Source organism: Ischnura elegans, chromosome 7 (assembly GCF_921293095.1).
Source record: "Ischnura elegans chromosome 7, ioIscEleg1.1, whole genome shotgun sequence".
Lineage (NCBI taxonomy): Eukaryota > Metazoa > Arthropoda > Insecta > Odonata > Coenagrionidae > Ischnura > Ischnura elegans.
Window position 1 is genome coordinate 37598929 of NC_060252.1, and position 13882 is coordinate 37612810.

Consider the following 13882-nt stretch of genomic DNA (forward strand, 5'->3'; position numbering starts at 1 on the left):
CAGTGATCGGGTATCTCTTAACGACTCAATGAACTAGAACTTATAATAACGCCAAGGGCGTACCCAGGATCAAAACTAGGGGGGGGGGGGTCAAGCCTTGGTCGGTCGTTCAACTTGTAGCATAAGAAAGGTTAAGAAAACTAAAATTTCAAAAAAAATATAATGGCGCATTACTAATTTTTAAAATGATTTTCTCGAAAAAAAATATATTTAATTTTATTACTTTTTATACTTATATCACTTATCTTGAGTAAAAAAAATGCTTTCGATTTGAACTAATTTTACTTTTGCTTCTAGGGGGGGGGCAGCTGCACCCTGCTGCCCCTCGCTGGGTACGCCCATGAATAACGTCGCTAACCAATGAAAAGCGGGCAGTAACTTTTGTTTTTTTATTTTAAAGGTATGTAAAAATGGAGGAATTAAGTTGCTTTTTTTCGTCACAACTTATCTTTTCCTTTTATAAACCAATTTCTTTCAATAAATTGTGATTTTGGATCAAAGTGAATCTCTCTATTCGTGGTAAAAATTGGCCTTGTAACTGCATCGCAAACGTCATCGATACTGAAGAATCTGAGCTTTTCCCGGTGAATAGTATGGATGAAAGCTTCTCGGGTTTCCAACCGGGTCAGGGTCTGCACTGTGTAGGCCGACGTTTCGTCACCCAAACAACATCAATAGAGATCGAGGACTGCAGCTAAGTAGCGCTAGAAACCAGGCAATAAATAGGACGAGAAAGGAGTAAAAATCCCGGACCAATCAGAGATCACCTAGGTGAAGGAGGAGGGTATATATATCAAATCACTGCGACATCGGCATCATCAGCCCTGAGGATGTTGGGAAATTCTCCCAACGAAACGTCGGCCTACACAATGCAGACCCTGACCCGGTTGGAAACCCGAGAAGCTTTCATCCGTCATCGATACACATTTCCTGAATATCTATGTGACACTTTTCTCTCACCCATATTCATGAAATTATGAGGCATATTTATTGTTAAATTTTAATAATCTTTCTATATATACGTGCTGCTTTTTTACATTTGCAAGATATATTAAGGAGATTTCAATACTCGTAAAAACAGACTAAATTGTTTCCGTTAGCTGATCCAACTGATCTTTTCCTACTGTTTGATGAGAATAAAGGTTTCAGTGTTTAATATCTTGAATGTGGTCAAGGCTGGTGAACTAAGAACCTTGACATAATGTCTTTTGACACCACCATCTTCATGAATGAGAATCCCAGCTGAAGGGACAGGCCAAGGGGACCGCGTACATGAGGTCCAATTCCATCCCACAGAAGGCTGATTTCTGTTGCCACTTCGGTCGCATTTTAATCGGCTTTTTAAAAAATGCATGCGGTGCGGTGATGAGTGCAATGCGATCCACTTTTATTCCAATATTTTACAATATCATGTACAGGGCTGGCGACTTGTAAAAATATTGGAGGGGCCATGCTGGGAGTTTTTCCCCAAGAAATTCGATAAATGGTGAGTTTTAAATTTTTTTAAAGAATTTTAAAAGACTCATATGATCAACATTAGAATCCTGGAAACTCGACTCTCGATAACTCGACTCTCCGGTAAAATTGACAGGCCTGGCATCTTTTCTTCCACCCAATAACAACATTTTGGGGGGGCTCGGGCCCCCTCACGCCCGATGGAGTCGGCGCCACTGATCATGTAATTAAATGCTAGGAATAGCACTGTAGAGTTATGAAATTGATAATTTACATCATCATGAATGTAAATTTCGGTAGAAACCCCTAATTATACCTTATTTCCCCATGAAACTCAGAATCAATTTGTCCGTCAGCGACGCGAGTGGCGACTTCTGTAAACCCATTTAAATGGGCGGCGGGCGACAATACATACATGAGTTGAGGATTGTGATATTCGTGGGACAGGCTATTGAAAACTGACTGTCAGATTATCGTGCATTTTAGTGAAGTTGAAGCATTTTATGATTCCTTGCTTCCTCGTTTTTTATTTAAAAACTCCCTATGATATCTCATTTATTTGAACATCCACCTATTAAAAGTATCTGAATGTGCCGACACGAAGCCTTGTTTCAGATGAGAGTTTCGCTTTGGACTAGTGTCATATGTAGGGCTAAATCTCTGGGGACGAGGAAGAAATACGGTATTGCCAAAGGGTTGGAGATTTTAGGATTACTTTGATAAATTGGATGACAGTTGTCTCTCCCTCCCGGGATCTACGCCTGCCAAGAACTTAAAAATTGGGGAGTGAATTTAACTAATTTAAGCCAGAGGGACTAGTTCTTTACCTTGAGGTGGCTGTGGTTTTATTTGTTGTGTTAGTTTCTTGAGGTGAACTTATAGATATCACCTCTATTATTTATATTTCATTTATGTACTTTCGGTAACAGTGCTCGCTTATGTGATGCTCTTAGTTGAAGCATTTACACCTGCAACCAGTAATGATCAAGTTGATATATCCACTTGAGAGACTGGCGGTATACACCTCATTTATGCGAAAGAAAGCGCAGAAAGATGCCAAAAAGTATTATTCATAATGTGAGTACAACTTTTTGGTGATGATAATAAAAAAAAACAAGAAATAATTTTTCACTCCTTTTATTTCCCCCACTCAGTTAAGCATGTTTTCCAAGTGACAACTCATGATATCAAACATTAATGAAGTACGCCTCTCATTATCCATGTTGTCTCTCTCCCTCTTCGTGCAGGAACCGTCCTTGAGCATCGTGGCTGGATGCGGAAGGGTCCTCTCTCAACCGTAGTGGTGACCGCCTCCGCCTCCATGGTGTCCACCGCCGCCTCCGTGCCCTGGGCGATATCCGCCCCCGTGGTGTCCGCCACCGCCGCCAGGACGATATCCTCCACCTCCTCCGTGGTGACCGCCGCCGCCCGGACGGTAGCCGCCATGGTGCTGCTCTGCCGTCTCGAGGTCCGCGTAGACCACGGCCAAGATGACGGCCATCAGGAGGAAAAAGGTCATCGCCTGCGAGGCATTCAATAGTAAGGAAAAAATTGGTAAGTGAAGCGGTCTAATAAAGGTATTATGGATGTCGGTCCGAGAAACGAATCGCATGCCATTTTCATGAAATTATGATCAATATGTGCCTCCCCAATCATACCCCATCGCCTGAAGGAAAATTCTTATTTTTATGCATGTTCTTATGGCGATACTTGCCTGAACGTAGGAAAAGTATGCTCTAGTTTACATGTTATCTTGTCAAAATAATGTGATTTAGTATTTCTCTACGAATCTTGATTAAAAAATAAATTGGGATCGTCATTGGACTACTCTTTTAACCTTTAACAAATGAATGCTGCAATTGAATTTTTTTAAACATGCTACGACCAAATGAAATAGCCGGATAAAATGCTGGTTTGAATTATCCACATTCTGTATATCCTTGATCACAACGGATGACGTCTACAACAAAAAACAGTTTTTATAAATAGCGTACATTATAGCATATTTTATAAATACAAGTACATATTTTATAAATACATAAGTATTTGTTTGAAATTGTGCTGTCGCGACCCTACCAACTGAACGGTAAGGAAAAAAAAAAGGTTTTTGAAGCCAATCAAGATATTTAAACCATCCCAGTCCGCAGTGTATGTCTTTCATCGGTTCCTCTGTCCATGATTTTAAATATAACATTTCCACCCTTGGCCCGAGACTTCCTCAGCATTGTGCTCCCCTAATATTTTTTCACAAGAAGTCGCTAATCGCCCAGTATGCTTTTGAAGGGCATGACGTTAAAATTTAGCACTATGGTAATCGCCAGAGAAAAACACTAAAAAAATTATGTTTGTTAGGGAGGAGTTAGAAATCCAAATACACGAAAACAATACCAGACCCGCGGCTGAAAGTGAGTTGCTAGGAGGTTCCGGCTCATTTTTTAAAGAAACGCTACGAGAAGCTGCTCTTGAGATCCCGAACCACCTCCCATCCTTCCAGAAGAGGGTAAACATGACGATGCGAAATTAGGCAGACACGATGCCATGGAAGTCCTCGGCGGAAGAGAGGAAAGTTTTGTGTTAAAAAAAGTGGAAGTAGGAAATTCAAGAATGGAACCCACGAGTCACCTTCTATCCATCATCCCATCTAACAGGTGCATCTTATGGACTCTAAAACAGCGTCATAGTTGAACGTCGCTGGACACGTAGCAGGCATAGAAGTATAGTATACCCTAGCGCTAGGAATGGTTCAAAGACGAAACAAATGGACTCCGACTGTGACTGACTTCAGCTTAATCGATTCACTCGCTCTAAACAATCGATTTTTGAGGTAGGTATGTATTTTGAGGATGCGACCGACAGCTGAGGTCATTTTCGCCTTAGGGAAGAAAGAGTTAGGGAGTGCTGCGCCTGGAAGTGAGCTCCACGAAGTACTCAAAGGCGGGGCCTCTGTAAATTGATTGCTACCGCTGAAATTTGAACCCAGGCCCACGGGGTGGGAAGCAAACACTTAAGCCGCCACACCAACTCTATCCCCATCTGTATTTAAGCCGAAGAATCAAACATACGTTTTTTTATGAGAGAGGTAAGTAAAGAATTTTTTTCTATAATGAGTTACTTTATGTACTGTAATTAACATTTTCATAACTTAATCACGCGATCATTTTTTTCCATCCCTTCCGAGGGACAGCTCCAGCGATCGCACCAATGATGGCGAAAAAATGACCGATTCAAGTGATAATTTTCAGCGATGGCTCGAAGGATGGAAAACCCTGGGGCGCAGCTAGGAATTAGGGCTAGGCGGGATTTTAGGCGCAACTAGACCAGTGGTATGTGCTATACCCGCCAGGATAAGCGGGAGGTGCAGGGGCCCTCCCCAATAATTTTTTTAAAGATAAATGGTTAAAAATTGTGAGTTTTATAGCTTTCTGAGGGATATTTTATTAATCCTTACACTCTTCTATAAGTATATTAATCAAATGAAGTAAAAGTGATTAAACTGAAAAGTTTCTCTGAGCTCTTGGGGGGGGGGGGGGGGGAGTTTATCCCCCGAACCGCCCCCTAGCTGCGCCACTGGGAAAACCCATCCTTTTTTCATCACTTTTTCCGTCGCTGAAACCATCGCTGGCACCGTACTTTAGCCAATCAGAAAGCACGGCCGTTAACAGCGATCGTAATGCCACTCTTGGCTTTCAATTGAATGACAGTTTTAAATACTCGTACGTAAATTGACGGAATTAGCGATGGAAAAGGGGATCCTGGGATGGGTCGAGCGGTCACTCTTTTGGTCACAGGAAGCCTATCACTGAAGCTATCGTACCCAGGAACGGAAAATATGATCGTTTAATTCAGATTTAAAACTGAAGTTTTATTAAGGATCATGTTATATTTTCCAAGACGGCTTGCCAACGGCTTGTATTGAGGAGTTCACGTTCCCAGTCGGCCGCTAGTGACGGTCAATTTTACGGTCTCCCTTCGCAGAGGAGGTATGGAAAATTTTGCAGAGGAGCCAGCGTCCGAAAGATTTGCTCAGCTCTCTCCCTCCCCTTTGCCCGCTTTGACCTTGGATCGAAAAAAATTTCTCCTCAGCCACCCCCAACCGACCAATCCTCCCGCCGACCTCCCACCCCCTCTCCGCCCCCCGAGTCCACAGGATTCCCCGCCAGCTACAACGGACGGAGGATTTTTCAAACGCCCGGTCCATGAAAATCCCCCTCACGCTCTCTTTTCCCGGAAATGATGGCGGGCTCCTACGTGCTTCTCTTCTTCCCCGCCGCAAAGCGCCGTCGCTATGATTCAGGCTAGCTCTCAAAGAGTACATAGCTCGAGTACATAATCTCTGGTGTATGTGTAAGGGCACTCAAGGTGGGTACCTAGTATATTTATGTATATGTGTGTATATTGTTGATATTAGGTTGACATGAATGAAAAGAGTGTTTTTTGCACTGTGAACGAGAATTTTGGACTCAGTTTTTTAAGTAAAAAAACGAAATCAAAGTTTCCCTAAGACCACATCACATTGTAGATTTAATTATCACAGTGAATAAAAATTCAAGTTCATATAACGGTGACCTCTAACTACGACAGCTTGTGCTATTTTCTAAATGGCTGAAAGGAAAATAGAACTACATTTAATTCCATTTCAGTAAGTAATAATTTCGGATGAACAATTTTCTTTTTTTTTCGTTCGAAGCAGCTTCCAGGCTTAGAAAAGTGGCTTTGTTCAAAATGTTTTCATCCATAATTTTCTTTGCTAAATACTTCCTACGCCTATGCCATATCTCCTCAGGTATCCAATTTAAAGTAGATAAAATGGTAATTTTGCTCGCAACCCCATTACTGCTGGGAGGCTATCCCCTAGGCCCCACACCTACTCCCCCCCTTGTCCCAATCCTGGATCCGAGACTGAAGGCGAGGGCAACATTCTTAGATCCTGTCACCCAACGTCTCTCTCCCGTCCTCAGTGTAGCTATCCTACTGATCTGAATCGCTAATTCCTGTCGGGCAGACCTGAAATATATTGATAATGATGTATCGCATTCGCGAAAAACTTTCTCGGGCTCTCTCTCCCTTTCACGACGCTACACTCCTACACCATATTTCATAGGCTGTCTCCCATCCACTCATTCCACGTAGCCAGACCATCAAAGCTCGCTTCATTCCCAAACTCTTCATTTATCAGTACAAATACACCACATTCTTCCCTTACCTACTCACTACCTAAGTTTAATCACCCTCAAGGGATAAAAATTCAAGTATTTCAAACGGCGATCTGTAACTGCGAAGGTTTGGGCTATTTTATAAATGGCTGAAAGGAAAATAGAATCTTCTTTAGTCCAATTTCAGCAGGTTTAACAATTTCGTAAGTTCAGTCTTTTTTTCGTTCGAAACTGCTTCCATACATATGTGATTTTTAGAGAAATTTCAAGATATTATCTTCTCACTGTACTTCTTTCTCTGATGGCTGCAAACATGGTTTTTCCGTGGTATAATTTTGCAAATTGCAATTGGAAATTTTTACTAAATTAATTGAAAATCGTATTTTTACACGGTACTTTATGTAAGCAATAGGCGAAGCATAGGAAAATGTAGATCAATGACATAAAATTCTTACCATTTGGGCAAAAGAAATCTGATATGAGTTTTGTTTCACCATGAGAATCAAGATTAAAATGATGAATAGGAATGCAATTGTTGAGTTGTCGGCGGATGAATGCTCTAACTGAAGCCTAAATTATTCTAATCCCATGAAAATACCGTCACCGTTGGCTAATAAAGCTGGAAAAAGCAGTAACTCACGAATATAATAAATGAATAATCTACTATATGAGTACCCTATTACAACTCTTTATCCTGGAAGGCAATGATGGCAAAATATTTTTCTAGATAAAATTCGGGAAAAGTATTTGTTTTGAATCCGGCAGTCGCTAGGTTACCTCCTGAGGGCTGATCAAATTTCGTAATAGCTTAAGTAAGTGGGTGAGGAGATTTATTTAACTCCACCTTCATCTATTTCCGCTTCGTTAGACTGATACTCGTTCCTTGTTGCGCTCCTCCTGCAGACAATACCAGCATTTACACGCGTCACGGTTTCTTCATCCATCAGCTTTCGCAAAAACTTAACTCGCGCTAACGATCGCTAAAGCGAGACAAAGCGAGTTGAGCAAAAGCCCATGGCTCTAGAAGAATAGGCATTATGCTATGAATCAGAAGCACAAATACCCGCGGTGATTATTTGGTCATTAGTGGATACGAACCACTGATAAAGCCGTTTCCTCTATCAAAGATATATGGATGGGAAATGGCAAGACAAATTATTCGCTGTAAGAGCGGAGAAAGACCTTTCCTCGTTTATTACTGTTTTAAGGACGAAGTACTCGGAGACTTGGGCGTTTTAAAACTCCACCCTAAGAAAATATCACTGCGCTTGGAACTCTCTAATATTTTCCGCTAATTGTAGGTAGAGCTGAGAATTTGCTGAGAAGCCTTAGTTTTGTAAATTGTAATCCAATCGGGTCTTTATAATAGCATCTGATGTTTTCTCAGCGAGCATTGTGAAGTAACTCATCCCAGGTTACCTATCCATCGTATAAGTCTATCTATGGTTTGATGCCCGATTCGCGCACCGAAACGTGTGTGACCGCGGATGACCTGACACAGGGGAAACCCGCACCTTAGGTCTTTTTTTAAGGGTCCAGAGGGGCATCCAGGATTTTTTCTGGGGGGTACAAGGGTCTGACTGATCTTCTCATATTTGACATTAAAAGCAAAATACAACAATTACAGTTGAAATTATTCTCTTTATTTTGAAAAGTTATTAATATTAAATAAAAATTTATAAAAGTTATTAATATCAAATTGAATCATTGAGGCTCCGTAATCCACAAAATGAAACGAACTTAATGATAACCGTATTCAAAATCTTGGCTATTTTAAGCGTCGGGGGGGAAACGTGTCCCCATACACGCCCCTGAATCTGCCTATCTAAGGATCCGTTCATCTTTCCGTAGCACCAACCTAACCGATCCCAAATGTCTCATCGTAAGGTTCCTTCAGCAAATATTGTGATGAGGAGAATCTAACTTTTGAGCTTGGAACGAGCAGTAACCGTGTCTCCAAGAGATGAAAATACTGGTGTATCCGCCTTCAATTTATTTAGAAACGAAACAAATTATTTCCTAAAGCTCGGCGGGTTTAAGCGGCAAGTGGGCTTGTTCCAGATTGTCTTCAGCTCTTTCCCTAACTGGCGCCAGGCTCTCTGCGATTTCCGTCTCGTCAAGTCACTTGACTCATGGGCTTAGCCTAAGGGGGTAGGGCAGCTCATAACCTATAAACGGACTTCATTTATACCTAATCATTGGAATCAGATGTTCAGAGCTACACTCCAGTATGTTGTCTTCTCATAATTGGGATTAAATATAGCATAAAACAAATACCGTACGAAATATTCTCTTTATTTTAAGATGTGGGTTATCAATATGCAATGAAATGATTGAGGCTCCGAAGTAGACAAAACAAAGCGAACGTAATCATAACCGTATTAAAAATCTTATCTATTTTTTAAGCGTCTGGGGAGGGGGTACGAGCCTCCCCCCCCCTAAATCCGCCTATGAATATTAAATTACTTCAAACAGAGACGTAAAATAGATTATTCGATATCCTCCTTTAAAATCTTTTTTTATTAACACCCGATATTGATGGTAAAGCTTAATCTTTAATTGTGAAAAGTCTTCAATTTTTAATTCATCATCATCATCATTAGCCAACAATCCTAAGATTGGTTTGACGCAGCTCTCCATTTCTCTCTCCTATCCGCTAACCTTTTTATAGCGACGGATTTATTCTCTTTTACATCCTTTATAACCTATTCTCAATATCAACATTAGTCAACAGTCTTAATATCGGTTTGACTGCGGTAATTTTTAATTATAGTTTTGTAAACGTGGTCTTAGATCTTATATGCTACCGCCCGGCAGCGAATTGTTCATAAGCGGGTGTGATTTCCAGTTTCTTCCCGATAATATTCTCATGAGACCCTTGTCGAGGCTTATCCTTGCTCGTGAGCTCGAGACTATAATTCCGCCATAAACTCCGAAGGAATTCGAACCATAAAAACGGCCGAGACGCTAAGAGGTGGCCTGAAGATGGTTCCCCTCCTCCCCCCCGAGGGTCTTGACCGAAGATCCACTGGAGCGGGAAGATGCTGGAGTAACGACTGGCCATCGTCAGGGAGAAGGGGCAAAAGATGTCTCGACGGGCGGCGAGAACTGGTAGAACGGGTGGAGAATGAACATGGGTGATCTCGGAGGCTGCGTTAGGATGGAGCGGATAGTGAACCCCTACACTGACCCAACGCTGCGATATTCGGACGAACTCGAGTGAATTTTATTCTTAACCGACCTCAAAGAGTTAGACTTTACATAAATACTGAAAAAATTCCTCTTCATCAACTGTTAACAGTTTTCAGATCTACTATTAACAATGCATCTTGAGTTCTGTCTGTAGTTAGTATTGTGCTTTTCAGGATCCTACTTCTTAACCTTTATCGAGCAAAAGAAACATTGCCAAAAATAGCGGCTGGGTTATCCTCAAAAATATTTCGCTAACCCAGGATTTATTCCTCTTCAAATACCTATTTAATTTATTCTATTCTTCTTACGTCAGAATTAGACGTTAACACAGAGAGTTAGACGTTACAAAAAACTGCAAAATCCTTTCCATCAACTCTTAAGATTTTTCGAAACAGATTTTTTGAAATTACATTTTAAAGTATAAAGAATGTAGATACGAATACGAGATTCATATCATACATAAAAATTATCAATTACCATTAGCAACTTCCGCTCTGTCAATAATTAGCCTCCTGCTTTTCAGAATTCAGATTCTTAACTTTTATTGACCAAATGAAAATGTTGTTAAAGATGTAGTTGGTTTATCCCAACAAATATTTCAGTAATCCAGATTATATTCCTCTTTAGTATTTATAAGTATATTGTATTCTTCTCACACGGTTACTGATAAAAGGGAATGTATTTGTAAATTATTTGCTCTGAACAGTCGTATGCGTTACTGATATGATAAAAATTTCTTCTTTATCAAAACTCCACGCAATGTTTCCCGCATTAATAATTATTCACGATAATTCAATTTATGATACCAAAATATGAAGTTTTTTCTCGCTCGCTCAAATTTTGACATTTCTTTGAATAAAAATTCAAGAGAAAATATTTGGTAACGACTTTTGATTTCGAAACGTTTCATGAACAATATAACATTCTCAACGCTTGTGGACTAATTGGCATCTAGTTTTGCTATCCACTTTGATAGACTATTTTTTCTCCTTATATTTCTATTACTCTCAAATTCTATTGATACAGGCAACGCAAAGCGAACGATGTCGTTTTATTTTAAATATTCATGCGCTATATTATTTCAGTAAGCGAGTCTCTGAAGAAACATAATTACTATAAAAATATGGTCGACTTCACCCTGGGTGTCCAATTAACTTAGTTTATGACTGCAATAAAAATGATAATTGTTTCTTAATAGTAGATAATATCGCGCCACAGTTATACCCTCGTTTTTTTATTAATGATTCCCAATTTATTTTACAATATTACATACCATTTTACCAATCTATGCAACGAACATTTATCCTCTATATCAAGAACCGCCAATTATCTATGCATATTTCTCTTACAATATTTCTTACCTCAAGATTTTAAAATGTGTTCATAAGAGAAAACTCCATTTTCTTGGCAGAAATTTTAAGTCGGTGCATATTTGATGAAATTATTTGTCCACTTTTCACATAAATTTTAGTCAAAGGTCTACTATTTTATGTCTAAATCAGTTCTCTCAGTTACGGGTAGGGTGTCTCTCAAGTAAATATTGCCTGTATTGGCGCTCTTTTAATTGGAAATCCACCTCAAGTAGCATTGAAGGTATCGCATTTATTACGTCATCAAAATACGAGACGTATTCATAGAGTAAGGGCCGTTTGGCTACCGGAAAAAATATACTCATATGAAACACATTTTATAAGCACTTTTAGTTAGCTAGAAACCTACTTCACTTCTTTACATGATCGCCGTTCTCTTCTAAGCATTTTTAGTTCCGCTACACCAGCTTCTAAAGCCCTCTGCATTGAAGCTCGCCACCTGAGAGCTGAACCAATTGACAATGCTGTTCTTGAGTTCGTCTTCGGTATCGAATTGTTGTCCGTCTAGCCACTGCTTCAAGGGTAAGAAGAGGAAGTAGTCGCTAGGTGCAAGGTAAGGTATGTACAGTGGACGGTCAAAGATTTCCCAACGAAAATCTTGAATTTTCTCATTGGTTTTGACAGCAGTGTAAGTCTGTGACTTAGTCCAATTGGTTCAACTCTCAGGTGGCGAGCTTCTACGCAGAGGGGATTAAAGAATCTGGTGCAATGGTACGGAAAATGCTGAGAAGTGAACGGCGATTATATTGAGAAATGAAGTAGGTTTTTAGCCAACTAAAAGTGGCAAAGAAATGAGTTTCATATGAGTATAATTTTTCCTGTGACCAAACGGCCCTTAATCCATGAATATGCCTCGTATATTAGCAGAGTCTCCCACAGTTTTAAGTGTAATCGTATAATTACTGCTAGATTTTATTATGTGAGTGCATAAGGCCTTGAGTTTAGTGCTACCTCTGCTTAGCGATTGGAGACTTCGCAAAAACAGAATTTTCCATATCAAAATTGTGATTCTATCCAAACTTGAAACTTTTATGAAGAGAAGTATAAAGAAGAGCCAATCGACTGAGTTGATAGATGTTCCTTAACGCTGGCAATAAAATTATATGATCGGGTTAAACGCGATAACTCCTTTTCTTAGCCTTTTTTTTACAAGAACATAATTTCTCCTCCTTAAAACGCATTTAAATTATTTTATCTTTAAAATAAAAAAGATTTCTGCGAATTTTTAGTATTTTTTAAGCGATGGATGAATTTTTAAATTAGCGTTTCAAAAATATTATTCACTTGAAGTACTTTTTCTCACTGAGTAGTAGTTGCTCTGGTTTTTCAAATGGCAGGGGTAGAAATAAGTAAACTTACCTTGTACCCGAACATTGTGCAGTCCTAGTCGAGGTAAACTGCGATTGAGACTGATCCCGGAGAGTTCAAGACTCGGGATTATATACCAGTGAAACAGTCGTGGGGGTGGGAAAGGAGGAAAACGTTGACTATTGACCTTGGCATCGGAGCATGTTGCAGAAATACCCCCAGCCAGGAGTGGGAAACTGGTATCCATTTAACCGGTTGGGACCGCCTCTTATTATGCCCTCCACCCTTAAGAGCAAGCGCTTCTCTGCAATTCTAGTTTTGCACAAAAACTTCCTTAGTCTTCCTCTGACTTGAAGCAACAAAGTGGAGAGTGGAAATTAATAAGAGTTTAACTTATTTTATAAATGGATTTTTTTCTTTGTCTTAATCGATGTTTATCGTTAATTTTTACTTGGAGGATATATACCGCTCCTGAAGAATTTAAAATGCAAATTTTTGATAACGTTTCGGTATATATTTATGCACCTTTATCAGGGCTATGAATGATAATGAGTGCATAATTGTTACATAAAAGACGTAAATCGTTATAACTATGTTTTTAAAACAACAAAAGAAGAAAAGAAATTCCTTTGAAAAGTAATTCAACTAATTTTATAGATCTTATCCTTTAATCCCAGATTGTTAATATGGAATTGCATATTTTTATTATTTACGATAAAAATACAAATTTTAATTATAACCGTTCTTACGGGGGAATTTTAAATGTGGCTGAAAAGAGAAAAGAACTGTTCAAGGCTTACCGATGTATTCAATTTCTTCCCTGAAATGATTAGATACAATATAAAAATTGCTTATTTAAATTGCTTATTTTCCCTCTCTGTGGTGTAATCCAAATTGTGAAAATTTATTGTGTATTTTATCCCAAAGGAATTACTAGCTCAGAAGAATGTGTTTTTTTTTATTTATCAATCCACGTTACAATGTTGATAAGGAAATTAAAAAAAAACTCACAAAATAATTAATATACATTTAGTAGCGGTGTAGCGACGTTTCGGACACGTCGACAATAATGGAGTTCCTTACCCTGTGAAAGGTTCAAATCGATTTTTATATTTTGATTTTCCGGCATTGTGTCAGATCTTAAATTAGGATATTTATAAGATAGTGACTCGAATAAACACAAAAAAATTCATATTTTTTTCTGTATTGCGTTGCATGTAAAATCCGCTTTACATGCACGCAGCCGCGAATACAGATTTGCATATGTTCGAATCAGATCTATTCCTTCAAAGCGAGTTTCTTCCTATGATAATTTTTGTTGTTCTCTATGGTTTATTCCATTCTTACGAAACTTGGCAAGTACTCTCTGAAATTCAAAAAAGCATGATACATTGATATGATGCC

The 13882-nt window shown here is 39.2% G+C and overlaps 1 protein-coding gene across 1 annotated transcript; it reads right to left on the reverse strand.

The window, feature by feature from the left end:
* Positions 1–2576: 2576 nt before the first annotated feature.
* Positions 2577–12634, reverse strand: LOC124162284 (dormancy-associated protein 2-like). Its single transcript, XM_046538762.1, has 2 exons — positions 12530–12634; positions 2577–2977 (listed from the first exon to the last, which is right to left on the reverse strand). Exons 1-2 carry the CDS (start codon positions 12542–12544, stop codon positions 2747–2749), a joined length of 246 nt encoding a protein of 81 aa, XP_046394718.1. The 5' UTR covers positions 12545–12634; the 3' UTR covers positions 2577–2746.
* Between the last annotated feature and the right edge of the window lie 1248 nt (positions 12635–13882).